Source organism: Rhinopithecus roxellana, chromosome 19, assembly GCF_007565055.1.
Source record: "Rhinopithecus roxellana isolate Shanxi Qingling chromosome 19, ASM756505v1, whole genome shotgun sequence".
Taxonomy (NCBI): Eukaryota; Metazoa; Chordata; class Mammalia; order Primates; family Cercopithecidae; genus Rhinopithecus; species Rhinopithecus roxellana.
In genome coordinates this window covers 3,422,972-3,450,759 of record NC_044567.1, presented here as the reverse complement: position 1 = coordinate 3,450,759, position 27,788 = coordinate 3,422,972, and the positions used below count along the sequence as shown (strand labels likewise).

Sequence of the window (27,788 nt, the reverse complement as noted above, 5' to 3'; positions counted from 1 at the left end):
CAAAGGACAGGACAGTGGTTTTATATATGGCAAAATACTTCTCCTAGGGGAGTACAGACAAATATAGACAGACAGATGGGGGCACAGGACACCAGACAGGGAGGGGGAAAAGGTGGGCAGTGGTGTCTTCTAATCAGTAAGTGGAAGCTGCACCCCACCCCCAGGTGGAGGGTAGGACATTGGCACAGGAGGTGGTGAGACAGGCATGAGGTGCCCATCCCTGAGGCGGGCAGCCGGGCAGGGCCCAGTCCTTGTTGGCACAGTCGGCTCTCTCTGGCCCAGCTGGGATGCTGGGGAGGGGCAGGGCTGCTGGGCTACAGGGATTCCAAGGCAGAGGGATGCCCCAGGGGAGGGGGTCTCCTGGGGGAAGTGAACATGGGTAACAAACAGAATCACAAGAGGCAAATACAGAGCAGCAACAGCAGCAGCCAAGCCCCCCAGAGGAGATCCGAAGTCCCAAGGAAACCCCTGGGCACCAACCCATGGGTCCTCTCCCCTAGGGCCTCAGGGTGAGGGTGAAGGAGCAGTTTTTTGGTTTAAAATGAGGCGGACCAGAGTGTTCCATGGGCTCCACACCCAGGTGGCACAGGGATGGGGGGCTCAGATGCAGAGGGGCCCCCTCTTCTAATGGCAGCAGGCAAGGGATGTTGGAGGCCAAGCTCATTCCTGGGGTAGGCAAAGGCTGAGGTATGGAGGTGGGGGGTGGGGAGCAGCACCTCAGCTGCTCACTCTTCAAGGTTCTGGGCCCTGGACGTTGCCATGGCCACGGAGGGTAGAGGGTTTTGTATGCCTGCCAGCTTCCACCCAGAACCCTCCCCAGACAAGCTCCCCAGGGGGTGTCCATGCTGTAGCTTTCACCGACCAGACGATGCTGCCAGGAAGCTGGGAGGAAGGGGCAGGCAGGGTGAGGGACCCTGGATCTGGGGTCTGGGGAAGAGAGCCCCATGGGAAAGAATCTGTGGCCTCCCTTTCCAGGAAAAGCGCCCAGCCCTTCCCCAGTACTGCAGCTTGGGAGAAGGAGAGCCATCCCACTTAGGACCGTCACTTAGGGCCCCGAGTAGAAAGAGTTAAGGAAGTGCACCTTTTCTCTAGGAGGGCGGGGGAGGAAAGCCCCTTAAGATGGGAGAAAGGGGACACTTCAGAAAAGTGGGTATCCCCCATCCATCCGCAACAGGCAGGTAAAAACCGATAGCTGGGGCTTAAGGGCCTCCCGGGAGCTGGGATGATAACGCCGAAGAAACCCCAAGCTTTGAGCAAAGGCATCTGAAAGGAGGGAGACAGCGCCCCCTGGAGGCGAATACATGTTGGGTGTGAGCCCCTCGCTCCCTCCCCTCCCCTCCCCTGGGCTCAGAGCCCTTCCTCCCGCCCTGTGGCCCCTGCCTCTCAGCGGATGTAGACGCCTCGTCCCCAGCCCTCCAGCTCATTCTTGTTGCGCCCCAAAACTGGACCCCCACCCTCAGCGCAGTAGCGGGCCTTATTCCGGCCCCGGTTCCGGTTGTCGGTCAGCTCTTCCTCATAGTCTTCTTCCTCGTCCTCCCAGGATCCCTGTCGGGCTGGGGGGGTGCCGCCCCCTGCAGGGTCTCCAAGCCCTGGCCCCTCTGAGGGGTCAGTCTCCATGTCCACACATGAGTCTCCCAGCTCTGTGTAGGCAGAGTTTCGGCTGCCGGGGGTCTCGGCATCAAAAGTGTCTTGGCGGGACAGTGCCCGTAGTGTGCCTGCCCGGCCTGGTGGGTGGCTGCTGGGGTAAAGGCCTGGGGGCTGGCCCAGCTCCCCTGGGTACTCGTGCACGCTGGCGTGCTCCCCGGTGGCCCGTTCCAGCGGCTGGTCCCCGGAAGCAAGGTAGGGTCCCTGGTTAGCAGACGGACAGCACACACCATGCAGATCAAGCAGGGGTGAGAAAAACACAACAAAGCAAGGCAAGTTAGTGACAGCATTAAGAGGTCCGGCCTGGATGAAGAGGGTGCTGGCTCTAGGGGAGGGGCCCCGGGGACAAATGGCTCTGGAGCCCCGCCAGAGGACAGACCTCAGGGCATTTGCTCCTCTCTCCAGACAGGGGGCACCCGACCTTCATGGCCGACAGCCGTGAGCTATGAGTCACCGCTTCCCGGTGCAGGTCATTAATGCTATCTTGGGGTTAATCATCATTAACAGCTCAGTATTGCCACTCATTAGTGGTTGATTGGGTTAGTCATTGCCTTTGGTTTTCCAAATATATTAACGGGATTTCAGCTAAAACTTGCTGACCCTGGCTTCTTCCACCCACACCAGACCCCAATCTTAGGCTTCCAGAACCCCATGCTTCTCCCACCATTCCCTAGTCAGATGACACTGTTTCCAAGGCTGATGGGATTCCTCCCCTGCCCCCAACAAGGACTCAAAGCACCAAGCTGGGGAAGGCTGCTGGGTCTCCCCCTCCTAGTGAAGATGGAGAGGTGACCCAGTATCCTCATCACCAAATGTCACATGGAGGTGGGGCTCAAGAGAGGTTCCAGTCCCTCCCCTGCCATGTCAAGCTGTGTGACCCTGCGCAAACAGTTCCCCTCTCTGTGGCTTCATGTCTTGGTTGTAATGTGACGGGGGTTAGACCTGAGCAGCAGTTTCCAAACTGTAACCTAGAGATCTGGGGTGGGGTTGGGTGGGGACGGCACAGAAGTGCTTCACGGGTCCCCATGGAGGTGGAGGGAAGGCCATTCCCCTGGCTCCCTCAGGGCAAAGCAAGGATGTATTATCTACATCCTCAGCTTCCACATAAGATTCATTGAACAAATGGGCTCTGTTCTGAAAACAAATTTGAAAGCTAGTCTAGAATGATTTCATGGGTTTCTTCTGGCTCTTAGAACCTTACACTTAATGGTGTGGAATCAAGAGGTGGGCTGTGGCTCCCATGGGAGGAGGGCAAGGCAGGATGGGTCTCCCACGGGAGGGCCTTTCCTGGACTTTAACTGGGAGAATGGTGGAAAGTTCAGCATCAAGTCATAGAAGATGCCATATTCTGGGTCCTTCTTGAGGGGCCGTGTAGAGTCAGGGCTCTAGGGAGGGAGAGTCCAGGTTTAACGTAGGTTTCCCTGGCTCTGAGGGCCTCTGCTCTGTTGGGTCTAAAAAGGGTGTGGAGTCCAGCGAATTAGTTTATCAGTCTTCCTCGCATGTCCTTCCTAGCCCCTTGTCTTTTTTTTTTTTTTTTTTTTTTTTGAGACGGAGTTTCGCTCTGTGGCCCAGGCTGGAGTGCAGTGGCCCGATCCCAGCTCACTGCAAGCTCCGCCTCCCGGGTTCCCGCCATTCTCCTGCCTCAGCCTCCCAAGTAGCTGGGACTACAGGCGCCCACCACCTCGCCCGGCTAGTTTTTTGTATTGTTAGTAGAGACGGGGTTTCACCGTGTTAGCCAGGATGGTCTCGATCTCCTGACCTCGTGATCCGCCCGTCTTGGCCTCCCAAAGTGCTGGGATTACAGGCTTGAGCCACCGCGCCCGGCCGCCCCTTGTCTTAAAAGCGCTCCCATCAGGCCTCATATCCAGCGGGCAGCAGATGCGGTCCTATGGCACCAGGCCCAGGAAGACAGCACCAGAAGCCCCAGACCCATCAAAAACCACAGACACCAGAAGCTGCCGCTCATCACGTTTTTTTACAAAATAAAGCTCTTCCCTTCCTCCTCCATGTTCCCTGCACTCCAGTTCCGACCCCAGAGCGGGAGGGAAGACGGGAAGGGCGCCCACTACATGGCATGTTCCTGCTCCTGGGGCACCGCGCTGTCCCGCTGCGAGGACTCCAGCCCGCCCCAGAAGCTGAGGTTTCTCCTGAGCGAGGTGAGCACCTGTACCTGGAGGTTGGAGACAGGGGCAGGGCTGGCAGCCAGGGCTGCGGTAGCCATGGTGCGGTTCAGCAGTGGATTGGGTGGCGTGCTGCTGGGCGGATGTGTGGCCTTCCAATAGGCTTCCAAGTACTCGGCCAGGTGCTCGCAGGCATCCTCCAATTGGTTCTCGTCCAGGATGATGTCAAACATTTCCTGTAAAGGTGGGGTTAGGGGGCAGGGCTGGGATGAGTGGGGCGTGGCCAAGGGGGTTGAGGGTGTGGCCTGGGTGCAGTGGGTAGAGCCAAGGGATTGAAGGACAAGGTTAAAAAGAGGCCTCTGGATGTGAAAGAAGGGAAGGAGGGCTCTCAGATCTACAGATTGGCAGAACTGCAAGAAGTTTTGGCACTCAGTCCAACTCCCTTATTCTAGAGATAAGGCAACCAAGGCTGGGAGACAGGACTTGACTCTCCACGGAGAAGGGTGCTTCTGGGGCTTGAACCCAGTCTTTGACTGACGGACCTGCGCTCTTCCCGGAAGACCAGTTTGCATCTACAGGCCTGACCCAGGTGTTCCTGGTCACTCTGTCTCTCATGTAGGCCAGAGGAAACCAGGGCAACCCAAATGTCGTCCCTCCATTCCCTTCCGCGGGATCTAGGCACTCACAGGGGGGCACTGTGCCAGCTTTTCCGAGGCCGCTATTTGGACGTTGAGGTGTTTGGACTGAGACTTTCCTCGGGACTTGATGAGCCTCTGAAGTACCTGGTTTGGGGAGGGAGAAAAGGAAGAGGAGCTAGAGGGACTCAGGCAATGCACCCAGTCAGAGAGGCGGGTCCTGGTTGGATCAGCATGGAGAGCCAGTGTCAGGGCCCTTGAATGCTCCATAACTCTCAGCCCTGGGCACCTCTGCAGAAATGACCTCAGCAGCCCTATGTCTAGGGCTCAGGCCCTCTCCTAGTCTCATACCAGACTTCCTTAGAGGCTATATGAAGGGTAGTGATTCTTCTTCCCAACTTCTCTAACCTTGTTTGTAGGCCTGCCCACCCTCCTTTTTTTATTTTTATTTTAGAGACTGGTTCTCGCTCTGTCACCCAGGCTGAAGTGCAGTGGTGTGATCATAGTTCACTATACCCTGGACTCAAGCAAGTCCTCAACCTAGCCTCCTGAGGAACTAGGGTTACAGGCACGTGCCACCATATCCCGCTAATTTTTTAAAATTTTTTTGTATATGTTGCCCAGGCTGGTCTCAAACTCCTGGCCTCAAGTGATCTGCCTGCCTCAGCCTCTCAAAGTGCTGGGATTATAGGCATGAGCCACCGAGCCCAGTCACACCCTCTATATTAACAACAGCAACGATAGTCTTCCTTTATGAGGCACTTGCTACATACCAGCATTGTTCTGTGCTTTTCACGTGATCAATTTAGTCCTGATAACATTTCTGTTATCATTCTCATCTCAACAACAACAACCATAATTATAATAATGCAAAACCTGAAACTAATCATGAGGAACAATCACACAAACCCACACTGAGGGACAGACAGTCTACAAAATAGCTGTCCTGTACTCTGCCTAAATGTCAGTCTCTGGAAAATTCAAGAAAGGCTGAGGAACCCTTCCAGATTAAAGAAAACTAGGCCGGCCGGGCATGGTGGCTCACGCCTGTAATACCAGCACTTTGGGTGGCGGAGGTGGGCAGATCACGAGGTCAGGAGATCGAGACCATCCTGGCTAACATGGTGAAACCCCATCTCTACTAAAAATACAAAACATTAGCCGGGCGTGGTGGCGGGCGCCTGTAGTCCCAACTAGTCAAGAGGCTGAGGCAGGAGAATGGCATGAACCTGGGAGGCGGAGCTTGCAGTGAGCCTAGATCACACCACTGTACTCCAGCCTGGGCGATAGAGTGAGACGCTATCTCAAAAAAAGAAAAAGAAAACGAGGCCGGGCGCTGTGGCTCACACCTGTAATCCCAGCACTTTGGGAGGCTGAGGCGGGTGGATCACCTGAGGCCAGGAGTTCAAGATCAGCCTGGCCAACATGGTGAAACCCTGTCTTTATTAAAAAATAATAATACAAAAATTAGCTTGGCGTGGTGGCATATGCCTGTAGTCCCAGCTACTCTGGAGGCTGAGGCATGAAAATCACTTGACCTCAGGAGGCAGAGGTTTAGATGAGCCGAGATCGTGCCACTGCACTCTAGCCTGGGCAACAGAGCAGGACTCTGTCTAAAAAAAAACAGGCAACACGTGATCCTGGGTTGGTTCCTGGATTGGGGGAAATGTTGCCATGAGGGGCATTCTATGCCGCGCACAGTGGCTCACGCCTGTAATCCCAGCACTTTGGGAGGCAGAAGCGGATGGATCACCTGAGGTCAGGAGTTTGAGACCAGCCAGGCCAACATGGCAAAACCCCGTCTCTACTAAAAATACAAAAATTAGTTGGGTATGGTGGCAGGTGCCTGTAATCCCAGCTACTCAGGAGGCTGAAGCAGAATTGCTTGAACTAGGGAGGCAGAGGTTGCAGTGAGCCAAGATTGCATCACTGCACTCCAGCCTGGGCAGCCAGAGTGAGACCCTATCTCAAAAAAAAAAAAAACTAATACGGGCTGTATTTTAGAAACAATTCTTGAATTTTACAATTGCATCATGGTTGTGTAAGATACTGATGTTGTTCTCAAGAAACACAATATAGGCCAGGCATGGTGGCTCACGCCTGTAATCCCAGCACTTTGGGAGGCTGAGGCGGGTGGATCACTTGAGGTCAGGAGTTTGAGACCAGCCTGGCCAACATGGTGAAACTCTGTCTCAACTGAAAATACAAAAATTAGCCAGGCGTGGTGGTGGGTGCCTGTAATCCCAGCTGCTTGAGAGGCTGAGGCAGGAGAATCACTTGAACCTGGGAGGCGGAGATTGTAGTAAGCCAAGATCACACCACTGCTCTCCAGCCTGGGTGGCAGAGCGAGACTTTGTTCCAAAAAAAAAAAGAGAGAGAGATGAAAGCAAATTTTTCAAAATTAGTGAATCTGAAAAAAATTAGACTGTACACTTAATTTATTTTTTATTTTTTAATAGAGACAGGGTCTTGCCATGTTGCCCAGGCTGGTCTCCAACTCCCGAGCTCAAGTGATCCACCTGCCTCAGCCTCCGAAAGTGCTGGGATTACAGGTATGAGCCACCAAGCCCGGCTTATAGACTTTAAATGGCTGAATTTAATGGTATGGGAATTCTACCTCAATAAAGCTGTTAAAAAATTAGTGAATCTTGGTGAAGAACATTCAAAACATAAGATTTTTTTGGATGCTATTCTTGCCACACTTCTGTAAATCTGAAATTATTTGAAAATAAAAATCTTTTTACAAAATGGAACAGATATAGTTCTGGGATACCAATAATATTTATTTATTTATTTATAAGACAGAGTCTTGCTCTGTCACCCAGGCTAGACTGCACTGGTGCGATCTCGGCTCACTCCAACCTCTGCCTCCTGGGTTCAAGCAATTCTTGTGCCTCAGCCTCCTGAGTAGCTGGAATTACAGGCGCCCACCACCGTGCCCAGCTAATTTTTTGAGTTTTAGTAGAGGCAGGGTTTCACCATGTTGCCCAGGCTGGTCTTGAATTCTATAGCTCAGGCAATCCACCGGCCTCGGTCTCCCAAGGTGCTGAGATTACAGGCGTGAGCCATCGTGCCTGGCCCAATACCAAGCATTTTTCATGATTAACTCATTTATTTAATCTTCACAAACCCAGTATGCCTATGCTGCAGATGAGGAAACCAAGGCATAGAGATGTTTGGCCACTTGCCAAAGGAACACAGCACCAGTAAGTGACAGCCCTGGAGTAGAAGTCCAGGCTGCCTGGTTCCAGAGTCCCTCCTCTTAACCTCAGTGGGGGAAATGGAAGCATTGGTTACTTTCTAGTTCAGTGTTTTTGCATCCATTATCTCATTTGGTCCTTTCAACTCCCCTCAGGAAGTACTTAAATCCCATCATCCCCTTTATCTCATTAGAAACATTAGGACTTAGAAAGGTTAAGTCGGCTGGGTGCAGTGGCTCACACCTGTAATCCCAGCACTTAGGGAGGCTGAGGCAGGAGAATCACTAGGTCAGGAGTTTGAGACCAGCCTGGCCAACATGGTGAAAACCTGTTTCTACTAAAAATACAAAAATTAGCCAGGTATGGCCGGGACCAGTGGCTCACACCTGTAATCCTAGCACTTTGGGAGGCCGAGGACAGCGGATCACAAGGTCAGGAGTTCAAGACCAACCTGACCAACATGGTGAAACCCCGTCTCTACCAAAAATACAAAAATTAGCCGGGTGTGGTGGCGTGCGCCTGTAGTCCCAGTTACTCAGGAGGCTGAGGCAGGCGAATTACTTGAGGCGGAGGTTGCAGTGAGCAACATTGCACCACTGCACTCCAGCCTGAGTCACAGAGCGAGACTCTGTCTCAAAAAAAAAAAAAAAAAAAAAAGCCAGGTGTGGTGGTGTGTGCCCATAATCCTAACCCCAGCTACTCAGGAGACTGAGGCACAAGAATTGCTTGAACCTGGGAGGCGGAGGCTGTAGTGAGTGAGATCGCACCACTGCACTCCAGCCTGGGTGACAGAGCAAGACTCTGTCTCAAAAAAAGAAAAAAAAAAAGTTAAGTAACTGGTCCAGGGAGCTCAGCTCATGGGATGATAATGGTTACTACTACCGGCTGCCCTCATAAATCAGAGAGTAGGCCAGTCGCGGTGGCTCATGCCTGTAATCCCAGCACTTTGGGAGGCCAAGGTGGGCAGATCACGAACGAGGTCAGGAGATTGAGACCATCCTGGCTAACACGGTGAAACCCCATCTCTACTAAAAATACAAAAAATTAGCCAGGCATGGTGGCAGGTGCCTGTAGTCCTAGCTACTCGGGAGGCTGAGGCAGGAGAATGGCCTGAACCCAGGAGGCGGAGCTCGCAGTGAGCCGAGATTGTGCCACTGCACTCCAGCCTGGGCGACAGAGCGAGACTCCATCTCAAATAAATAAATAAATAAATAAAATAGGCTGGGCGCGGTGGCTCAAGCCTGTAATCCCAGCACTTTGGGAGGCCGAGACGGGCGGATGACGAGGTCAGGAGATCGAGATCATCCTGGCTAACACGGTGAAACCCCGTCTCTACTAAAAATACAAAAAAAATCTAGCCGGGCGAGGTGGCGGGCACCTGTAGTCCCAGCTACTCGGGAGGCTGAGGCAGGAGAATGGCGTAAACCTGGGAGGTGGAGCTTGCAGTGAGCTGAGATCTGGCCACTGCACTCCAGCCTGGGCGACAGAGCGAGACTCCGTCTCACCAAAAATAAAATAAAATAAAATAAAATAAAATAATAAAAATACAAAAAGTTAGCCGGGTGTGGTTGCAGGCGCCTGTAGTCCCAGCTACTCAGGAGGCTGAGGCAGGAGAATGGCGTGAACCCAGGAGGTGGAGCTTGCAGTGAGCCGAGATCGCGCCACTGCACTCCAGTCTGGGTGACAAGCGAGACTCCGTCTCAAAAAAAAACAAATACATAAATCAGAGAGTATACTGAGCTGCTTACACCATTCCTCTCAACAATAACGCGAGAGGGATTATAACCCCACTTTATAGGTGAAGAAGTAGAGAATCAGAGGCTAAATAATTCCCCCAAGTTTCCAAGTTCAATAAGAAAAACCAACGGTAACAATAAATCAATACGTAAATCAATCAGAGCTAGAATTTCAAGCCCATGCTGTCTTCTAACTTCAAATCCTTCACCTCAACTCTTCCTCCATGTTTCTCAGATCCCCACTGGCATCTAGAAGGGAAAGTCAATGGTGCTGCAATACAAGGAAAAAGTAAGGCGGCCTTCCTGCAGATTCCCCCTCTATCAAAGTCCAAATGAGGACACTGCAGCAAAAAGGGTTGATATCGAGAGAGTAAAGCAACTGGGCAACACAGCTAGATCCTGTCTCTAAAAAATACAAATATTAGCTAGGCATGGTAGTGGACACCTACCCACTAGTCCCAGCTACTTGGGAGGCTGAGGTGGGAGGATCGCTTTAGCCCAGGAGGTAGAGGCTGCAGTGAACCATGATCGCACCACTGCATTCCAGCCTGGGTGACAGAGCAAGACCCTGACTTTAAAAAAAAAAAAAGAAGAAGAAGAAAAGAAAGACCTCCCAACTGCCAAGTAGCTGGTGGCACTGGAACAGAAAGCACAGAATTCTTTCAGTCCAAGGGTGGGAGGTCAATCAGAGTGGAGACAGGGGACTGGTCTGCATGACCCTAATAATAGTAAATAATAGCTATAACGTGTTGTATCAGACCATTTGCTAAGTGCTATACATTTATATGAGGTTGAAACACTTGACACTACCATGGAGCTTTACAGAGAAGGAAACTAAGACTCGGGTAGATTAAGTCACACAATTAGTAAGCCATGGAGCTGGGATTTAAACCCAAGCAGCCCGACTCCAGAGCGCTCCTTTTAAACCATGCTGTCCCGGCCAGGGTCAGGCTCCTGCACCCACCTTGGGAGAGGTGATCTTGATGTAAACAATGATGGGGGCCAGCGAGGTCTTGGACAGCTGGGCGGGGTGGTTGATGGTGTCAGCATCCAGAGCAACCAACTGAAGGGTCCGGGCCAGCTCGAAGATTCGCTCGATTTCACTCTGCACCTCAGCTGGGGGCACGGAGTCATGTGGATGGGGGAATGTCAGGTGGCCTCCCAGGAGGTAGTAGGTGGAGGGAACGCTTCTGGAGATGGCCCTGCCCACTAACTCCCACCCCTCCCACGTCCAGCCCAGAAAGGGTGAGTAAAGACAGCAGGGGTGGGCTCACCCAAGCTGGAGCGTGTGTTGGAGCGCTCAATGATGATGTGTTTGCTGGGGTTGTTGAGAACTGAGCGCTTAGCCAGAGAAATGTCTGCCGTCACACGAGTGATGGAGATCCTGGGGAATGGGGCAAGAGGGGAGTCAGGGATCAGGGTGGGCTGGAATGCCCTGCCCACTCCCCAGTTCCAGGCCCGCCTTCTGTTCCTCAGTCCCAGGATTGTGATTCAAGACATCCTGCCCATCCCCAGCAGCAGAGAGCAATGGCAGGTGCGAGGAGCAGCTCCCAGGGTCTTACCTGCCATCAAACCGATGCTTCAAGAAGTCAAATAAAGCTTTCTGCATCATGTCTGTAACCTGGGGGTGGGGGTTTGTGGGGAGGGAGGGAGGAGAAGGCAGGCATTTAAAGCCACTCAGACTCTGAGCAGTTGGGTATTTGTACCCTCACGTTCCACTTTCTTCTGAACAGGACTTTATGGCGGGCGGGGGTCTGGGTCTGAGGGGTCTCCACTGGGGTCTCTGGTTCCAAAGGTCCCTGTAAGTGCCATCTCTGGGAGGACTCTTCTGGGGGTTTCTTGGGGGGACGGGGCTCCTCTGTGTGGGTCTTCCTGTGGGTTAGGCCCCCTGGGGGTTCTCTCTGAAGGTCTGTAGCCCTCCAGGGAAGATGCCTTGGGATTTGGGCCCTTCTAGGGGATCTCTCTGGGGTCTGAAGATCTTTCTAAGGCCCCTCTGCGTCCACTCCCCTCTAGGGACTCCTACCTCGTAGCCCTTGAGCGACGGTCCCACCAGGATGATGGGCCTCATGGAAGGCACCACGTCATAGGGGGGCACATGCTCTGCCTGGGGGGCAAGCAGGGAGGGGAAACCCCAAAGTGGAGATGATATTAGATCCTCTCCCCCAGATGCCAGGCTCCCCCATGCAGCCTTCCCCCACCCTGTCCCAGAGCCCAGATGTGGGGATCAGGGTGGGGATGGGGAGGGATGGCCAGGGAGAACCAGGAAAGGTGGGGGAAATGGGGGGCAGATGTGGGAATGGGTGTTAGAAGGTCCCCCTAGCTCATCCCAGGGAGTGGGGAGGAGGACACAGAAAGCTGTGATACTCACCGACTTCTGCTTCTGTTTGGCTGGGTCCAGAGATTGCCAAGAGAGGGAAGGGGGAGGAGAGAGGGAAGGGGACCCAGGCAGGGGCAGAGGGCAAGGCAAGAGCCAGGACAAGAGAGGGAGGGAGAGCCGGGCAGACGAGGAGAGATAACAGGGCATGCGTGTTAGTGACAGACAGAGCCAGAGATGGGGAATGGGACCCCACGCCAAGGGGGAGCCAGAGGTGGCCCTGGATCAGGGTTGGGAGCAGGACTGACAGTCCAGTGGATGTGGGAATATTCAGACATATCCTACCCTCTTCTGGGTCTTGGAAAAGAGCTGGTGAGGTTGACAGCCCCTACCTTGGTGCCCACCTCCTGCCCCGAGTGCATGCCAACCTGCCCATTTTAAGGGTTCCCTTAACTGTCTTGCTTTGCAGTCAGCAGTCCCCTCCATCCACTATGTGCCCACCCAGTCAAAAAAGGGCAAAGAAGGAATGCCATCCCATGCCCTGCTTCACATGCCAGGATAGATACCAACACCGGAGCAGGCCCCTAGGAGTGAGGGGAGAGGTCACGGTTCATGACCACCAAACCCTGCTGCCCCAGGTGTGGGGGCAACCTTCCAGGGGCAAGATCTCCTTCCTGGAGATCGGGCCAGGGCGGAGTTGTGTGCGGAGGGGGATGTACCCATGCTACCCTTCCCTCCACCTCAGCAGGAAGCCCTGATGCCCACAGAACAGACCACATCTGAATCCATTACAGCCCCCTTTCCTCCACCAAAGTACTGGCCCTGACTCCCCCACCTTTTGCAAGAACACAGTGAGAATTACCTTCTTAAAGAAGGGGATGCGTTTGCCATGGGGTGGCGGGGTGGTGACACTGCTGACACTAGTCTTGGCAGAGCCACTCTGCTCACCAAGCTCGGCCTCTTCCTCCTCTAACTCTAGGGGGTCTAGTTCAAAGGCTAAGTTAGTCATTTCATTACCTGGACCGGAGAGTCAGGAGAGAGGGAGGAGGGAGGCGAGGTGGGGAGAAGGAGTGAGATGACCGTGGAGACACAAGTACAGAACGCAGGGATGGGGATGGGGAAAAAAGAAAGAAGAAGAGGTGAATGGAACAGGGCTGGGAGAAATGAATGGGGACGGGGCAGGGGAATCAGGCAGAGAGATGGAGCTACCAAAGAAAGGGGAGAGGAGAGACATGACAGGCCCAGCTTGAGGGGTACCCTACTCTTCATGGAGGGGGAACCATTGCATGTGCTTGGGGGACTCAGGATTGGGGTGTTTCCTACTGCAGGGAAAGGAGGAGTCAGGGAGTTGGGAGACCACCCCACCCAGGAGCTCCTCCCCAACCCCCTGCATGGCGATGGTTCTTACCACTGGCAGGGGGTGTGGGGCGGCGGGTGCCAGTCACCACATCTCCCAGACTGGAACTGGAGTTATCGCCTGATTTGCTGTGTGGGCAAAGGCAAACCGAGCTTGTGAGCAAAGAGGTGGGTGTGGGGGGATCTCATCCTCTCACATGGGGCACCCCTGGAGGTGCTCCAGCCCCACTGGTGATGCTACAGGCAGCTCTGTGCCCTCAGGGCCAGGGGCAACCACTGAGGCCTAGTCCAGGCTGTATGGCCTCTCCTGGGGTTGGCAGCACCCCCTTCCCCTGCCCCACCCAGACACCTGGAGCTGAGGCGGTTCTGGCGCAGCTTCTGTTCCTGCAGCAGGCGAAGGCTGTCCAGTTTGACGGGGCTGGGAATGAAGCCAACCTCACAGCCCTCCTTCACCAGCCGCCCAATCCACCAGTCATTATTGTATTTCTGCAAAGAACATGGCAGGTAGATGGAAAGAGCAAGAGGGAACCTGCAGGGGCAAGCTAGCAGTCACTCTCCAGGGGAAACGGCCAGACTCGCCTCCCTGCCCAGGGGTGGCACCCTCAAAGATCCCCAGCCCCGGCTCCAGCCTCTGAATGGAGCTGCCAATTCTCAGGACAACTCCAGGACCAGTATGCTTTCTGGCCATGGACCACCCTGCCACCAGCCCCGTGCAATTCTGAGAGTCCTTCTTCTCCCCATGTGTCCACCCTACTCTAGAAAGGCCACTTGAGTAAATGCAGATACCTGCATGTCCCTGGCACACCGCCACACCAGTTCGGGCCCCCTGACAAACCCAACAACCTTCTGACCTAAGCTTTACCACCCCATTTTTCCAGTAGAAAATTAAGAGGCTCAGAGAGGTGGAGAGGTTTGTCTAAGGTCACACAGCAGATTCAGCCCGGCTCTGCTTGGCTCAGAAGTCTTTTGTCCACTAGCACTCTGGCTGCCTGTCTCCTGGCACCCACTCCCTTGCTCTCCCTCCAGATACTCACCTCCTTGATGTGCAGGAAGTCTTTGGGCTCAAAGGTAATGGCCACTCCCTGCACAGGCACCTCATCTCCCGGAGACGGATTGTAGCCCACATTTGTCCGCACGGCAAACGCCACTGGCTTGGTCTAGAGGAGGCACACAGGGGAAAATGGCAACTAGAGGGTAAACCACAATGTAATGTACAACTTCCTGACAAGGGTGGTGGTTACCTGGATGTCTGCATTGTAACTGTTCATTGAAATGTAGGCCGGGCGCGGTGGCTCAAGCCTGTAACCCCAGCACTTCGGGAGGCCGAGACGGGCAGATCACGAGGTCAGGAGATCGAGACCATCCTGGCTAACACTGTGAAACCCCGTCTCTACTAAAAAATACAAAAAACTAGCCAGGCGAGGTGGCGGGCGCCTGTAGTCCCAGCTACTCGGGAGGCTGAGGCAGGAGAATGGCGTGAACCTGGGAGGCGGAGCTTGCAGTGAGCTGAGATCAGGCCACTGCACTCCAGCCCCGGAGACAGAGTGAGACTCCGTCTCAAAAAAAAAAAAAAGAAATGTATATGGACACGGGCAGGGTGTGGTGGCTCACACCCGTATTCCCAGCATACAGTAGGTGGATCATCTGACATCAGGAGTCCGAGACCAGCCTGAACAACATGGTGAAACCCCGTCTCTACTAAAAATACAAAATTAGCCAGGTGTGGTGGTGGGTGCCTATAATCCCAGCTACTCAGGAGGCTGAGGCAGGAGAATTGTTTGAACCTGGAAGGCAGAGGTTGCAGTGAGCCAAGGTCGTGTCACTGCACTCCAGCCTGGACGACAGGGCAAGACTCCATTTCAAAACAACAACAAAATGTATACTGACACTTTGGGAGGCCTAAGCAGGTGGATCACTTGAGACCAGGAGTTTGAGACCAGCCTGGTCACATGGTGAAACTCTGTGTCTACTAAAAATACAAAAAAATTAGCTGGGCGTGGTGGCATACACCTGTAATCCCAGTTACTCAGGAGGCTGAGGCATAAGAATCATTTGAACTCAGGAGGCAGAAGTTGCAGTGAGCGAGATGGCACCACTGCACTCTAGCCTGGGCGACAGAGCAAGACTCTGTCTGAAAAAAAAAAAAAAGGCTGGGCACAGTGGCTCACGCCTGTAATCCTAGCATTCTGAGAGGCAGAGGCAGGTGGATCATGAGGTCAGGAGTTCAAGGGCAGCCTGGCCAACATGGTAAAACCCCGTTGCTACTAAAAATACAAAAATTAGCTGGGTGCAGTGGCAGATGCCTGTAATCCCAGCTACTTGGGAGGCTGAGGCAGGAGAATTACTTGAACTCGGGCAGCAGAGGTTGCAGTGGGCCAAGATCATGCCACTACACTTCAGACTGGATGACAGAGTGAGACTCCGTCAAAAAAAAAAAAAAAAAAGTATACTGAATTGGCTTGTGTGGTTTTCTCCATGGATATTAACTTTTTTTTTTTTTTTTTGAGACGGAGTCTCGCTCTGTCGCCGGGGCTGGAGTGCAGTGGCCGGATCTCAGCTCACTGCAAGCTCCGCCTCCCGGGTTTACGCCATTCTCCTGCCTCAGCCTCCCGAGTAGCTGGGACTACAGGCGCCCGCCACCTCGCCCAGCTAGTTCTTTGTATTTTTTTTTTTTTTTTTTTTTTTTTTTTTTTTTTTTTTTTTTTGAGACGGAGTCTTGCTCTGCCACCAAGGCTGGAGTGCAGTGGCCGGCTCTCAGCTCACTGCAAGCTCCGCCTCCCGGGTTCACGCCATTCTCCTGTCTCAGCCTCCCGAGTAGTTGGGACTACAGGCGCCCGCCTCGTCGCCCGGCTAGTTTTTTGTATTTTTTAGTAGAGACGGGGTTTCACCGTGTTAGCCAGGATGGTCTCGATCTCCTGACCTCGTGATCCGCCCGTCTCGGCCTCCCAAAGTGCTGGGATTACAGGCTTGAGCCACCGCGCCCGGCCTCTTTGTATTTTTTAGTGGAGACGGGGTTTCACCGTGTTAGCCGGGATGGTCTCGATCTCCTGACCTCGTGATCCACCCGTCTCGGCCTCCCAAAGTGCTGGGATTACAGGCTTGAGCCACCGCGCCCGGCCTGGATATTAACTTTTACTATAAAAAGCAAGAAAGCAAAATGTGGAATTCAGCCCTCTCAGGGTAGAGGCGAGGCACTGAGGAATGAAAAGGGTTGGGGGTGGGAAGGCCCACAGCGAAACCCAGAAAAAATAATAATAATAGCAGGCCGGGCATGGTGGCTCACTCCTGTAATCCCAGCACTTTGGGAGGGCAAGGCAGGTGGATCACTTGAGGTCAAAAGTTCGAGACCAGCCATGACTAACATGGTGAAACTCCATCTCTACTAAAAATACAAAATTAGCATGGCGTGGTGGCACATGCATGTAATATTGGCTATTTGGAAGGCTGAAGCAGCAGAAACGCTTGAACCTGGGGGGTGGAGGTTGCAGTGAGCTGAAATGGTGCTATTGCACTCCAGCCCTGGCAACAAGAGCAAAACTCCATCTCAAAAACAAAACAAAATAAATAAATAAACTAATAGTAACAGGCCGGGTGCAGTGGCTCACACCTGTAATCCCAACACTGAAAGGCTGAGGCAGGTGGATCATGAAGTCAGGAGTTCAAGATCGGCCTGACCAACATGGTGAAACCCAGTCTCTCCTAAAAATACAAAACTTAGCCGGGCGTGGTGGCACACACCTGTAATCCCAGCTACTCAGGAGGCTGAGGCAGGAGAATCACTTGAATCCGGGGGGGCGGAGGTTGCAGTGAGCAGAGATCACACCATTGCACTCCAGCCTGGGCAATGGAGCAAGACTCTGTCTCAAAAAAAATAAAATAAAATAAAAAATTAATAATAATAATAATAATAATAATAATAGCAGCCAGGCACAGTGGCTCACACCTGTAATAACAATACTGGCTTGAGGCCAGGAGTCTGAGACCAGCCTGAGCAATATAGTGACATCCTGTCCGTTTTTTGTTTGTTTATTTTGAAACGGAGTTTTGCTCTTGTTGCCCAGGGTGGAGTGCAATGGCGCAATCTCGGCTCACCACAACCTCTGCCTCCTTGGTTCAAGCGATTCTCCTGCCTCAGCCTCCCAAGTAGCTGGGATTACAGGCATGTACCACCATGCCCGGCTAATTTTTGTATTTTTAGTAGAGACGGGGTTTCTCCATGTTGGTCAGGCTGGTCTCAAATGCCCGACCTCAGGCGATCGCCTACCTCAGCCTCCCAAAGTGCTAGGATTACAGATGTGAGCCACCGCACCCAGCCAACCCTGCCTGTTTTTAAAAAATAAAAGGGGCAGCTGGGAACGGTGGCTTACGCCTGTAATCCTAGCACTTTGGGAAGCCAAGGCGGGTGGATCATGAGGTCAGGAGTTTGAGACCAGCCTGGCCAACATGGTGAAACCCCGTCTCTACTAAAAATAGAAAAAAAATTAGCCGGGCATGGTGGCAGGCACCTATAATCCCAGCTATTTGGGAGGCTGAGTCAAGGAGAATCAACTGAACCTGGGAGACGGAGGCTGCAATGAGCTGAGATCGCACCGCTGCACCCCAGCTATTTGGGAGGCTGAGTCAAGGAGAATCAATTGAACCTGGGAGACGGAGGCTGCAGTGAGCTGAGATCGCACCGCTGCACCCCAGCCTGGGCGGCAGTGAGAGACTCTATCTCAAAAATAAATAAATAAAAGGGACTGGGCACAGTGGCTCATGCCTGTAATCCTAGCACTTTGGGAGGCCGAGGCAGGAGGATCACTTGCACCCAGGAGTTCAAGACTAGCCTGGGCAACATAGCAAGATCCCATCTCTACAAAAAATAAAAAATCAGCCAGGTGTGGTGGTATGCCTCTATAGTTCCAGCTACTCGGGAGGCTGAGATGGGAGGATCACTTGAGCCTGGGAGGTCAAGCCTCCAGTGATCCATGATCACGCCACTACACTCAGCCTGAGCGACAGAGCGAGATCCTGTCTCATAAAAAATAATTAATATTTAAATTTATTTATTATTATGTTTTTTGAGACAGAGTCTCGCTCTGTTGCCCAGGCTGGAGTGCAGTGGTGCAATCTCGGCTCACTCCAGTCTCCGCCTTCTGAGTTCAAGCGATTCTGGTGCCTCAGCCTCCTGAGTAACTGGGATTAGAGTGTACGCCACCACACCCAGCTAAGTTTTGTATTTTTAGTAGAGACGGGGTTTCACCATGTTGCCCAAGCTGGTCTCGAACTCCTGACCTCAAGTGATCTGCCCAACCCAGTCTCCCAAAGTGCTGGGATTACAGGCATGAGCCACTGAACCTGGTCTAAAATTAAATTTTTTTTTTTTTTTTTTGAGATGGAGTCTCGCTCTGTCGCCCAAACTGGAGTGCAGTGGCCGGATCTCAGCTCACTGCAAGCTCCGCCTTTCGGGTTCACGCCGTTCTCCTGCCTCAGCCTCCCGAGTAGCTGGGACTATAGGTGCCCGCCACCTCACCCAGCTAGTTTCTTTTTTGGTATTTTTTAGTAGAGACGGGGTTTCACCGGGTTAGCCAGGATGGTCTCGATCTCCTGACCTTGTGATCCGCCCGTCTCGGCCTCCCGAAGTGCTGGGATTATAGGCTTGAGCCACTGCGCCCGGCTAAAATTAAATTAAAAAAAAAAACAATAATGACAGTAATGACCATTTAGTGTTCCAGGTACCATGTTACATGCTTCACACATATTCTCTCATTTATATTCATCACAAAAATAAAAAATCCTCTGAAGTTAAGTGGTATTATTATCTTCCTTTTAATGTGAATTTCCTAAGATCACACAGCTATTAAGAGTCAGGACCAGAGCCTGTAATCGCAGCACTTTGGAAGACTGAGGCTGGCTGATCACCTGAGATCGGGAGTTCAAGACCAGCCTGACCAACATGGAGTAATCCCGTCTCTACTAAAAATACAAAATTAGCCAGGCGTGGTGGCGCATGCCTGTAATCCCAGCTACTCGGGAGGCTGAGGCAGGAGAATTGCTTGAACCCGGGAAAGGGAGGTTGCAGTGTGTCGAGATCGTGCCATTGCACTCTAGCCTGGGCAACAAAAGCGAAACTCCGTCTCACAAAAAGGAAAAAAAAAAAGAGTCAGGACCAGGATTCCAGCCCAGAGGAAGTTTGATTCCAGGAAGACGTGGAGATTTTAGCACTGTCCCAGCGCAGTAGCTCACGCCTGTAATCCCAGCACTTTGGGAGGCTGAGGCAGGCAGATCACTTGAGGTCAGGAGTTTGAGACTAGCCTGGCCAACATGATAAAACCGCGTTTCTACTGAAAATACAAGAATTAGCCGGGCATGGTGGTGCATGCTGTAATCCCAGCTATTCGGGAGGCTGAGACAGGAGAATCACTTGAACTCGGGAGGCGGAGGTTGCAGTGAGCTGAGATCACGCCACTGCATTCCAGCCTGGGTGACAGAGCAAGACTGCGTCTCAAAAAAAAAAAAGAAATTTTTAGCACTTCTCAAGCCTTTATTGTGTGTGGAAACAGTATAATAACAGGCACTTATTATACTTATTATACTGTATAAGCAGGCAGGTATTATAGCCCACATTGTGCAGGTGAAGGACAGAGGCGCAAGGTTCAGGGGTACTAGGAAGTGGCTGGGTGAAGACTTGGCCCTGGGTCTGCCCGGGCTCTCTCTATGGCCAAGGGAAATCATGCCAGCACAGCCCCTTCCCACATCTTTCTCACCTTGGCCTTCTCGAGCTGCGCTAATGCCTGGCGCTCTGCTTCCTTCCTTAAGGCTTCCCGGTCCTCCTCCAGAGATACATCAGAGTCCGATGGACGGCTGGTGTAGGACTCCGCTGAGCCCTGAAAATACAGAGAGCCAGATCAGGGCCATTGCTGCCTCTCCCAGCTCCTGGGCCTGGGAAGGCATGGAGGTGCCACTCATCATGGATGCCTCAAACCCCAGCCAGCCCAGCATGACGCCACAAGGGCTAAGAGAAGGTGGTATTAGGTGGAAGGGACAAGGAGCTGAGATTTCTCAGGCCCCTGGGGAAAGTGTGGCCCTAGTGAGGGTGACAGCAGCAAGCAGGAGATGAAGGCAGGCCCAAGGACAGCTGCTTGGGGCCCAGGGAGGGGTGGGAACCTGATAGGGGCACAAGGCAAGGGAGGAATGCCAGGGACGAGTCTCTACTCCCACTGCTCCTTCCCTCCCCTGCCCCCAGCACCCGCTGAGATAGACTCAGCCGAGGTCCAGTGGCATCCATTCCAGGGACTGCAGCCACCAGCTTCGGCCTGAGCTCCCTGCACTATCAGCTGCGGATGGCCTGTTCCACAGGATGGGGCCACCACAGATTTTGCCAGCTTCTGTTCAAGGGTAGAGGGAGATAGACTCCTACCTCCCCTGCTCCTTTAGCTGGTACTGCCATAATCAAACTTCACTACTTAGAGCCCCAATCCTCAGGCTCTCCTAGGACACAAGAGAACCCAAGATTTCCAGGTTGGTGCAGACCGAAGAGGCAAGTTAAGAGCAGGATATGGGACAGGGCTTTCCCTGAGATGAAGGCTGCTGGGTGCCAGGCAGCTGGCTTTGACCACGGTGACCAACCCAGAGCACAAGGGACTCCTTTAGGGATGCACACATATGTGTAAGACACATGCCGCCCATACAGACCTGGTAGTGGGAATGCATGTGCTTATTCACGTGTGTGCGTGGATGTGCAAGTACAAGTGTGTGGAGGAGGGTGCGCTCTATAGTTGGCTACATATGACCGCATGCGTAGAGCCACATGCGAGTGTATTGGCGGGGGGCTCCCAGACATCTATGACCCTGAGGGTGGGGGACATGTGAGGGCAGGAGTAAGGAAGTGTGGATTCGTGTGACTATGTGGGGGTGGTGTTGGACAAGGCATAGGAGGTTATGTGGCAAAAGAAGAGGACTGCAGAGATAAAGGGGTTCTTTCCTGAGAGTATAAAAGGGTCACTTGGCCAGGAATGTCCATGAGTTTGGCATGGAGGGGACCTGGGAAAGACAGAAGACAAAGTCCCGCCTCTCCCCAGGGGCCCCAGGTCATTAGCTGGTGCAGCTGCCCATCTCTTTCCCAGCCAAATCATGAAAATGGGAGACCCACAGGGGAAGGGTTGGGGTGGGGTGAGAGGCATGAAGGAGGGAGAGAAAACCAGCGTAGCTCCCACTCTCCACCCTGATGGGAGCACACAGAGTCAAAGAACCAGGGAAACAGGGAGACAGACTAGCAGAGAGGCACTCATCGACTCCAACACACATGCGGGCACGCGCATGCACACACACACTCACCAACTCCAACACACACGCAGGCACACGCATGCGCACACTCACCAACCCAACACACACACAGTTACATGCACACACACAGACACACACATATGCAGACGCACATGTGCGGGCAGACACACACACACATATGCAGACACACAGGTGCACGCGGACGCGCACATAGGCACATGCACACATATACATATGCAGACACACGCATGCGCATACACACGCACACATCAGAAATGGCAGAAGACAGGAAACAGTGAGGAGGCATGGAGACAGGCTGGAGGAAAGGCTGCCCTCCGCCAGCTTTCCTGAGAGGCTGTTCTACCCACCGCCACCCCACTCCATCCCCAGCTCACCACCATCAGGGTCCGGCTGGGCGCCTCCATCCCGGCGCCCTCAGTGCCTGGCCCTGCTGGCCTAGGGGGTGGCCCAAACTGCCCGTTCCCTCGGGGGCTCAGGTTACAAGCAGAGTTGCTACATGTGCAAACTGCTAGGGTATATTTAGCTCAGAGATGTGGCAAGGACTGCTCCCCCACCACTCCCCACCACCTACCGGGGATCAGAGCTGGGGAGCTAAAAGGAGGAAGAATTGGAGGCTGGGGTCTGACTCCCTGGGTTGGCAAACACTGAAGGAGCCAAGGTCCTTTTCTGCCAAGAGGGGCAATAAAAGCACAGTGTCATTCTTCCTAGCCCTGGCCAAGTCCTGCAACAGGAGGGATGAGGGAGTGATTGAAGAAAGGACTTCCTGTCTGTTCCTATACTTAGAAAAGACTAGAATGAAGCCTCCCCTTCCCGAAGCTCCCAAGTCAGACTGAGGCTCACAAGTGCCAAGTGCTGTAGAGACAGAAGAATCAGAAAGAAGGGCCTCACTCTAATTAGTGGTGGATCTGCCTGGCATCACTCTCGCTCCCGGCCCAAGGTGGAAGGGAGGGGCTCATCTCCAGAGGACCCCTCCTCTGTGCTGTCTTCTGCCCTCAAATGCCCTGCCCATTTCCTCTTCAATGCACACCTTTTCCTTGTCTAATTCCAAGCCCCCCTCGCCTTTTTTGGGTACCAGGCTTTGGTGAATTGCTAAGTAGTCATAGCAACCACATGCCTCTCTCGGTGCCTCACCCTGAGCCTAAGACGGCCCAGGATTGACACACAGATGAGAGCAGCCGCTTACTGACCGAGCACAGGAGACCCCAGAAAGCTATTCTCAGTTACACCCTTTCAGGCAGTGGTGCTGGGCTACTGTCTTCTCTATTATAAAATCAACAGCCTCATGCCTCAACCACCCCCATCCCCGTCACCATCACCCTTTCTCTGTGTTTCTTAGATAGTCATGTCTTGAGGTGAGGAGCGTGTTTCCCTGACCAGGACCTCACCAGGACTACAGGGACCCAAACATCCTCGCTCTGCTTTTCCTAGGAACTGCCTCCACCCCACCCTGTCACAGATTCTGGGGGAGGACATGGAAGCAGACAGCCGGCAGGGGGAGTGGGTGACAGCCCGAAGCAAGCTAGAGGGAGGCAGGCCAGGCTGTCCCTGAATGAGATGACGCAGGCCAGCAGGCAGCAGGGGAGGGTGCCTGGTGCTGGGGGAGGGGCCGGGCAGGGGCGGGGGCTGAGTGAGTGGGTGCAGCTGACAGCACATCCAGGAGAGGTCATGGGGTGTCAGGGTGATGGGGTGGCTCCAGGAAGGTGACAAATGGCACAGGGAAGGGTGCCTGGAGAATACCGCAGACCTGGCTCACCAATGCTGGTCTCTACCAACAGGCCACCTCCCTCCTCTCTGCCCAGCCTCCCCATTACCTGGCGGACAAAGCTGTTGGATGTGGTATCTGAGGACGTGCTCCCATCCGACCGTTTGAATCGCCCTTTCCTCTTGCTGTATTTGCCCTGGAGAGGCCAGGAAAGGAACAAGAGTAGAATCAGAAGGGCCCTTTCCCAACCCTCATCTTGCCAGCCCCAGAACTACAGCCAAGCTTGGGAACAGCATTCCCAGATCCGAAGAGCCCTACCCCCAACCCCCTGCACCTTCCTCCTGAGGTGGTACGGCCCAAGGGGAGGGAGGGTCTCCCATCCTCATAGAGAGGACCCAGAGCACAGCCAGGAGTGGGGACCAATGCAAGAGAGCCCTAGAGGCCCACATGGAAACCCCCAAACCAAGCTAGAGAGGCTGGGAATGGGGGAGGCACGGAGAAGCTGGAGGCTCATTAGGCAGCAGAGCTAATTAAGATGCTGGGCAGGCTGCAGAGGCCTCCGAGGAAGGGAGAGGCAGCCGGCAGTGCTGGGTGTGTGGGGGGAGAGAGCGGGAAAGTCCCCCCCACTCCCCCTCCGCAGGAGCAGAGCAGGGCTGTTTGTGTTGGTGGCCCCCAGAGAGGAGGAACTGCCAACCCAGGGCCCAGCCTGGCTTCTCCCCTGTGCCCAACTCTTCCTTTGCTATTCACAGAGTAGGAAGGGGATGACAGCTCTCTTGGAGACTCAGAGCCAGATTTCTGGGGAGGGAGTAGGGGCATGGAACTGTATTTGGAGAGTAAACATGCAGCTCGATCCCTGGCACCATAGGGGCAGATTTTGCTCCCCACTCTCATCCCTTGCCCAGACAGGACTTTTTCTCAGCTCCCCCTCTCACAATCACAGCAGCTACAACCCTCCCCAAGGAGGCAAGAGGGATGAAGCTTCTGCCCTGTGGCCCCCAGCTGCCACTGCCAACGCCCCATGTGCATAGTACCCATCAGGCTACATCAATCTAAATGTCCCTTGGCCCCGCCCCACATGAGCCTAGGACACAGCCCCACAGATCCCTAGCGGGTAGACTGGCTCAGTCTCACAGACTCAGCTCCTGGCTCAGCCTGACCATTCAGGAAGCAACACGTTCAGGTTAAGGGCGTCAGGTATTTCCAGGCCTCCTGTAAGAAGAGCTCCTTCTGGCCCTCCCCATCTCGTAGGCGCACACACACTTGGCCTCAGCCCAGTCCAGAATGGGGAGAGTGAGTGAGGGCTCAGACTTCCAAGTCCCTGCTCTCGGTCTCCATCCTAGACCTTCTTTGGCCAAAGAACCTGGAGGGGCCATGACCAGACTGGGGGCTTTGGCTGCTGGGATCAGGGTACAAGAAAAAGGATGGAAAATGGGAGAGGAGGGCATCTAGGAACCTTTCCAAGATCCTCCTCTCCCCACCCTTCTCTGAAACCAGACATATACCCCAACTCTAGTTCTGATGCTCCCTACAAACCTAAGAGGATTCCCCAGTGAATCCCGGACACCACCCTCCCCCTGCACTGCCAGGCTGGGCAAAGGGAGTGGCACTCAGAGGGACAGGGGACAGCTGAAAGGAAGGCCCCAGTCAGCTGCCTCCCAGGCTCAAAGGGGCCTGGGGTGGAGGAAGGTATTTTTAGGTCTGACTTGACCCCTCTACATACCTATCAGTCACATTATCATGGTGGTTACAGCTGGTGGCCACAGTAACAGAAGAGTTAATGCTATCCTTGGAGAAGGACAGTCCCAAAGAAATCCCCTGGCGCGACCATCCCAGAGCCTGCTGGTCACCCCATGGGAACCCACCGCGCCCAAGACTGCCACTTCCTAGGGGTTACCAGGGGCGTAAGAAAAGTGTGCGGGTGGGGATGGAGAAGTAGACCCCTCCCCCAGGTAAAACAGCTCTTCCCCTTCCCGGGCAGTGAGTTGGCATCCATCCAACTTTCCAAACTTTGGAGGCGTTTTCGGGGCGGGGGTGGGGGTGGGGTAAGTCAACGTGGGTGTGGGGGGAGGGGAGCAGGTCCAACATGGAGATGGAGCCCAGGTGGCTGGGAGGGGACCTCGCCCGGAGTTGCCCCTTTCTCCACCCTCAAGAACCAGTGTCTGCGGCTTTGAAGGCCTGTTTGCATTTGGCACCGCCCTCTGACCATCGCCTCGGCCATCTCCTCGTGCCACCCCCGCCCCACCCACACCCGCCTGGCGCCCCCGAGCGTGCTCTGCGTCGCCCCCCTTGCCTGGCTCGCTTTCTAGCCTCCTTCAACCTCCGCTTCTCAAGGCCCAGATCCCACCAGCACCAGCACCCCTACGCTCAGCCCACTGAAGCTGCTGCCCAAGCGGCAGGAACCTTGACGCGGGGGAGACAAGGAGGCGAGGGTGACAGGCAGCCCACCCGCCCCCTCCCCTCTCCGCAGCATCGCCACCCAGCCCCAGGCCCAGAGCCCATCAATCACAACCTGCAAGGATCGGGGACGCGCAGGCATCCCTCTCCCCTTCGCGCCCGGCATATAACCCCTTCCTCTCCCGCGCCTCTCGAGCCGACCTCAACACTGTCCGTGGAAGCGGCCCCCTCCTCTCGGGCCGGGCCACCACGCCTCACCTGCGGGCTGGGGTCGAAGACCTCCATGGGGATCTCCTGGGAGGGTGGGTAAGGGCCCCGGGACATGCCGGTCTTCTGGACCATGGAGAGGAGCCTCCCCTCCCGCCGCCGGCCCGACCCAGCCGGGCGCCCTCAGCGCATGGGAGAGGCCGTGGGAGCCGAGAGCAGCGCGGCGCAGCCAGCACCCGGTCCAGCCACCCAGCTCGGCCTTAGGCTGCCTCCTTCCTGCCTTCCCTCGCTCCTCCCGCTCTCTCCACTGCCGCCGCCGCCTCCCCAGCAGGCTCAGCATCTCCCCGCGCCCCTCCCTCGCTCCCTCCCTCCGCCCACCCCGGCCCCGCCCCTCCCAGCCCCTCCTCCGGCTCGGCCCACACAATGGGCGTGCGACAAGCTGGGAGGCAAGCGCCTCTCGGCTCTAGAGGGCCGCAGGTGGGCCTCTGACTGGCCGTGGGGTGCAGGCGGCCCGCTGGGGCGGGAAGGGAGAAACTAGGCGTGGATACTTGGGGGAGGGGTGGGGGGGCGGTCTACCACTGGATGCCGAGCGCTGATGGGGATGAAGCGCGGATTGGCATGGCTAGCACCGCCCCCCTTTTGTCTCAAACCTATCTTCCTGCGGGTCCCCCCAACCCACTCCTGTTTGGGCCACCGGAACTTCCCGGTCCCGGTGATCCTGGGACCTGGCTTTAACTCCTTTCTACCCAGTGCGGGGCCCAGGCTGCCTCAAACCAAACAGAAAAGCCTCTCCCCCTCCAACATGGCTCTGGGGCTGCCGGTGGGAGGCTGAGGCTGAGATGGGGAGGGTCTCCAACAGCGACAGCAAAAGAAATCCCAGGGGTCCAGGAGTTCTGCCCTAATCGGTCACTAGGATACACCCCCCCACCCCTGACCCGCTCTTCCAAAAGGCCATGAATGGGGCTGGGCGAAGTCCCTGCTGTTGGATGAGAAAAGAGGAAGCAATATGGAGCCGAGAAAGAAGAGGCTGGTAAAATCAGATCTCATGACCTTTGACCTAGAATTGCTCCACCTTTACCCCTGATTTAGGGACAAACATCCAAGGTCTGGACTCCACCCATCATGACAGGTGGAGAGAGGAGGAATAGGAGATTCTGGGCAATAGACCTTGGTGCCAATTTGGCTCAGGCTGTTTCTGGTTGTATAGCCCTGGACAAATCACCTCTCTAAGCACCAGTTTTCTCCTCTCCTATAAAATGTGGTTGCTGGTACTGTGGAGTCTGTGTCACCTGAGATTACTGGGAGGATGAGGGAATTAAATGAATTGCTAGGGTGTTTGGAGAAGCTGTAAGTTTCAATGAAGGGGTCAGCCATGACAGGAGGACCCATTCCCTCCCTACTCCACCCCTGCTCCTGCTCCACAGAAAGGAGAGGTGGAGAAGACCCTCTCCAGGTCAAGTGACCTTAAAATAAGGCCACCAGCTTGCTGTTTTCTGCAGGAGAGGAGACTATGGGACTCCTCCTCCTCACCTCTGATAACAAGTGAATGGCCAGTCTGTCATTCCTCTGATCACAACACCTTGGGGAAGGAGGAGCAGTGAGTGAAGATAAAGCCCATTAGAAACGTTCCAGGAGAGCTCCAATCCTGAGCATGGCTTCCACCTGCCCCTTGGAGACGAGAAATTCTGGCATAACCGCAAAAGCATGGGCTTTGCAATCAGAAATACCTGCGTTCTCAATCTGTTACCTCAGCTGTAAAATGAGGGCAACGCTAATTGCATCGTTGTGAGGAAGTAGCATAAACGTTGCTTCCCTTTCTCTTTCTTCTACTTTCTCAGCCAGTAAAGTTGAGATGAAACGGATAGGGTGATCAGCGGGAACCAATGATGAGTTGGAGCCTCAATTCAAATGTAGACTTCTTAAACCCCAGAATGCTCTCCTTGGATTTTTGCATTGGGTGTTCCAGATCAGAAGAAAAGAATTGAGTGGTCCTGCCATTTTTTTTTTTTTTGAGACGGAGTCTCACTCTGTTGCCCAGGCTGGAGTGCAGTCGCACAATCTCGGCTCACTGCAACCTCCGCCTCCTGGGTTCAAGCGATTCTCCTGCCTCAGCCTCCCCAGTAGCTGGAACAAGCACGCACCGCTACGCCCGGCTAATTTTTGTATTTTTAGTGGAGACAGGGTTTCGCCATGT

At 54.2% G+C, this 27,788-nt stretch overlaps 1 protein-coding gene across 4 annotated transcripts; it reads right to left on the bottom strand.

The window, feature by feature from the left end:
- On the bottom strand, positions 1–25,937 carry CACNB1 (calcium voltage-gated channel auxiliary subunit beta 1). 4 transcript variants are annotated; one of them, XM_030923107.1, is made up of 14 exons: positions 25,646–25,937; positions 23,103–23,189; positions 19,752–19,871; positions 14,040–14,162; positions 13,355–13,491; positions 13,058–13,134; positions 12,512–12,666; positions 11,359–11,439; positions 10,898–10,956; positions 10,610–10,719; positions 10,300–10,451; positions 4,451–4,546; positions 3,815–4,000; positions 1–1,848 (listed from the first exon to the last, which is right to left on the bottom strand). In XM_030923107.1, exons 1-14 carry the CDS (start codon positions 25,727–25,729, stop codon positions 1,384–1,386), a joined length of 1,932 nt encoding a protein of 643 aa, XP_030778967.1. In that variant the 5' UTR covers positions 25,730–25,937; the 3' UTR covers positions 1–1,383. The 4 variants fall into 4 exon arrangements, with proteins under 4 accessions (XP_030778967.1, XP_030778968.1, XP_010377627.2 ...); XM_030923108.1 differs by lacking the exon at positions 12,512–12,666 and adding an exon at positions 11,704–11,723; XM_010379325.2 differs by lacking the exons at positions 23,103–23,189; positions 25,646–25,937 and adding an exon at positions 21,666–21,733.
- Positions 25,938–27,788: the final 1,851 nt, after the last annotated feature.